This window comes from Malus domestica, chromosome 10 (assembly GCF_042453785.1).
Source record: "Malus domestica chromosome 10, GDT2T_hap1".
NCBI classification, from domain to species: domain Eukaryota; kingdom Viridiplantae; phylum Streptophyta; class Magnoliopsida; order Rosales; family Rosaceae; genus Malus; species Malus domestica.
The window spans coordinates 6821967-6825958 of NC_091670.1; the positions used below are offsets into that span (position 1 = coordinate 6821967).

Consider the following 3992-nt stretch of genomic DNA (forward strand, 5'->3'; position numbering starts at 1 on the left):
TTTCTAAATTTAATTTTTTTTTAAATATATATATATAGGAAAACTAATGAAAATGGTTTGAAAACTTTGAATTTTTATCAAAATGACAAAAATGTGTTGTAAGTGAGTAGTACCATGAGTGACTTTTTAGAGTAAAATTGTCATTTTTCGTTAAAGTGAACAATGCCGAGAGTGTTTCGTTCAAACTCCATATATATATATATATATAAACTTTCAATTCAGTTTAGGATTAAATCCTCTTTTTGTTAATCATAATATTTCTTTCTAGTGGTATAAAATTTTTAAATTAATATTTTTCCTATTATGTAACGGGTTACCCACGTATGTACCGACTCATTATTTTAACAGATGCTTATCGGGTTACCCGATAACGACTCGATTCGTTATCGTGTCAACTTGAAAACTTATTGATTTCGTATCATGTCAAAAATTGCTAGGCCTCGAGAAATGTTATAAATAGATAGTAATTTTTGTTTTGTTTTATTTTGTCTTGTTGCGTGTTACACTTGGCACCCACGTCCCACTTTTATATCTTATTCCCCTCTCATTTCTGTCTCACTTCAGTCATCCCCCTCTCTAGTTTTGACTTTTCTTTTTGTCTCCCACTTTCTGTCATTTTTTGTCATCGAGTCTCTCTCCTTAGTCTCATTCTCTCTCAACGAGTTCGATGTGTGATGAGAAGGCACCACTGTTTTACACATTAATATTACTGTGATGATATGTGTGCAAAGAAACGTTGGACAACAACTCTACAAGCTGCTCTGATAGAGAATCAAAGCTCTTACATGAGCATATATTATTTTATTAGAAAACTAGATTAACATCCTTTCACAAAATTCAATTTTAAAAAAAACCGAGTGTAAGATCTAATATTTAATTTTGATCCTTTGACTTTATATTCAACTCAGCAACTTTCCATATAGGAGTTAAATAGTCAATTAATTAAAAGAATTATTTTTGTTTGTTCCTAAATCGCCCTTTTTCTATGATTTAGCTAATAAATATTGACTATTAGGCCTTTGAGCTTTCTTGTTTATTTTGAAATCAATAAAAACAAATATTTTTACTAAATGTCTATACGGGTTGCACAATCAGGTCTCATTTATGAAGAGGAACATGTCCAACTCACATACACACTTCTCCTTTATATTATCTCTTATCTCTCTCAATTGTATATTCTCATGATTCGTATGTTTCTTGCATTATGGAAAAGCTAAGGCTAGCAAATCTATTTTTTACTTATGAATTGTGTTTATTCGTGTATGATAATTTTTTGTCTATGGAGATTGACAAGTACATATTTTTAAATCTATGATTTGTGTACTGATATGAAGATACATGGAGTAAAGTTTGCATACCGAAATTACGTACCTATGTTTATGCCCTTATACTTCCGTACCTATGTCTATGCATTTATACTTCCGTACCTATGTTTATGCCCTTATATTCTGTACCTATGCCTATGCACTTGTACTTCCGTACCTATGCCTATGCACTTGTACTTCCGTACTTATGCCTATGCACTTATACGCTTATACTTCCGTACCTACGCCTATGCACTTATACTTCCGTACCTATGCCTTTGCACTTATACTTCCGTACCCATGTATAGCACTTTGTTAATGTACTTAAAATTTTTATGGGTGTTCTTCTTTTTTCTTATGGAGATGGGAATTGTGTGTAGTGATGATGTTTTGCTTTTCTTTTTTAATGTATTTTTGTCATATCTTTCACTATTATGTTCACAATTAATCAATATAAAAAATTTCATTTATTTTCTTGCACCTATTAGTACTTTCCAAAAATTTTAAAATTTTAGAATTTTGATTTAAGTGTATAAATGGGAGATTTGAGTGTGAAAGTCAATTTCCAATTTTTAGCCTTAATTATTAATTGAATAGGTGGATGGCAAGTTTGTAAATAGTATATGTGATAAAGGCAATTAAATATGACATGACGTTAAGATTTTAAAATAGGGACTTAAATTGGATAGAGAAAACCATGCAGGTTATAATCTAAAAGTAATCTTATTTAGGTCCTAAAATCTAAAAGCCCCTTATTTTATTCTACAGAAAGAAAACAGATAAACGCTGGTAAGCCGGCCGCCATGCATTTTCTTCAATTGTCCTTGACCCGCAGGTGATCCAAGCAAGGCATCATGTAGGCAGCGGGGCTTGCCTGAAGTTCCATGAATTTCTCATACGTCATTCCAATGTACTTCGCTTTTTCACCTTCCTTTTCTAGCAACTCCGGGATCGGTACAGCAGGCGTGTCGAGTGCCGGTCCATGTGGTACGGCGATCGATACCCTAGTAGCTGTGTTGTTCACAGTTGCTCGATGCCATATGCTCTTGTACTTGTCGTTTGTTAGAATTTGCATTTGATCACCAACGTTAACAATAAAAGCACCCGGGGCGGCATTCACCAAGACCCACTGATCATTGTGCTTGACTTCAAGGCCACACATATCATTTTGAATCAGGAGCGTCACCAGTCCATGATCTGTATGAGGAGGAATACCGATTGCCAGGTCGGGCTGTGGGCAAGCCGGGTAGTAGTTCGCTGCCAGAATTTGGCAGCCCCGAACCCAGTTCATGGCCTTGGTAATGTAATCGGCCTCCAGTCCCAAACTCTCCGATATTCCATTCAATATTTCGGTTGCCACTGCACGGGTTCTTTTGCTGAACTCCAATGAAACTTCACTGTACCCAGCAGGTTTGTAGAGTGAGTTGAATTTGGGGTGTGCGATGACCTTGAGATAATCCCTCCAGAGACGAACTTTGTCAATTGCGACGTTGAAGCTGGTGCCGCACTTGATTGGGTCCAACAGGTTCTTTGTATGGAACTCCTTCTTCTCCTCCTCCGGTAGCTCAAAAAATCTTTGGCACGCGTCGATCATTTGTTTCATCAGGCTCTCTGGTACACCATGGTTGATCACCTAAAAGACATCAAGCACATGAAAATATTAATCCATGTTTCATTATTATTAGCAATAACCATTTCGTTTGTTTGCTTTTCAATTTTCATTTTTTAAGTTAAAATCTGAAAGCTTGTAACTATTTCAATTTCCAATTTATATATATTTTTTAAATAAAAAGTTGATACGAAATAGTTATGAAACTACTATTCTATTAGTTAATTTTACACGTGTTCAAGCATACATATTAATAGTAAGTATGAATATACCTGAAAGAAGCCCCATTCTTGGCAAGCTTTTCCTAGCTTCTGGATCATTTGTGCCCGTTCATCAGGGGAGGCAGAGGTGAGAAGGGCAAAGTCAATGATGGGGATTGAGTGTTCAGGGTCGTTTGCATCTCCCTTATCGTTGGGATCCATGATGTAGGCGTACTCGGAAGGTACAGAAGTGAGAGCATCTGAGTCGGCTAAGGTTTTGATGCTTGCTACCTTGGGTTCAGATGCATTCACTGAAGTCACTGTAGCTTCCATTGGTGGAGGGAGACTGAAAGAAGCTGAAAATTCTGGTCTTTAATTTGTATGTCCAGAAGGAAAGTTAATTGTTTGAGTGGTGTGGAGAAATATGGAAAAGGGAGTTGGTATTTATAGAGAAGGATGGCAGGATAATATATGACCGACTCTACACGTGAGAAGTATTCACAACGCAAGTACTCCTACGGTCTTACCCCCATAAGCTGGAGGTTTTTGAATAAGTTGGCCAACGATGACCTAAGTTTCAAATTTGTTGTCCTGCAACAATAAAATATATATTAGTTTGTTGTTAACCTCCATGTATATGCGATTTATTGTCCTGCAACAATAAAATATATATTAGTTTGTTGTTAACCTCCATGTATATGTGAAATATTAATTCTTTAAAGACCATGTAACTACATTTAAATTATTTCTCTAATAGAGATGAGACACACTTGTATTAAGGACCTTATATCTATTCAAGAGATGATTTATTGTGGTCTACAAAGAAAAATGTCATAGGGATATTTTAGAACATATTTGTAAATGATATGATATGTCAAC

General features: G+C 35.5%; 1 protein-coding gene across 1 annotated transcript; it reads right to left on the minus strand.

Moving 5' to 3' along the window:
- Window positions 1-2008: 2008 nt before the first annotated feature.
- LOC103446989 (2-oxoglutarate-dependent dioxygenase 19-like) lies at window positions 2009-3534 on the minus strand. The gene is made up of 2 exons (XM_008386163.4): window positions 3186-3534; window positions 2009-2937 (listed from the first exon to the last, which is right to left on the minus strand). Exons 1-2 carry the CDS (start codon window positions 3444-3446, stop codon window positions 2119-2121), a joined length of 1080 nt encoding a protein of 359 aa, XP_008384385.2. The 5' UTR covers window positions 3447-3534; the 3' UTR covers window positions 2009-2118.
- Window positions 3535-3992: the final 458 nt, after the last annotated feature.

What these genes read in the sequence shown, in the direction of transcription:
- LOC103446989 (XM_008386163.4), bottom strand. Translation starts at nt 3,446, where the DNA reads ATGGAAGCTACAGTGACTTCAGTGAATGCATCTGAACCCAAGGTAGCA. An exon ending in AAGAATGGGGCTTCTTTCAG is followed by an intron (nt 2,938 to 3,185) that starts GTATATTCATAC and finishes GATGTCTTTTAG; the next exon opens with GTGATCAACCATGGTGTACC.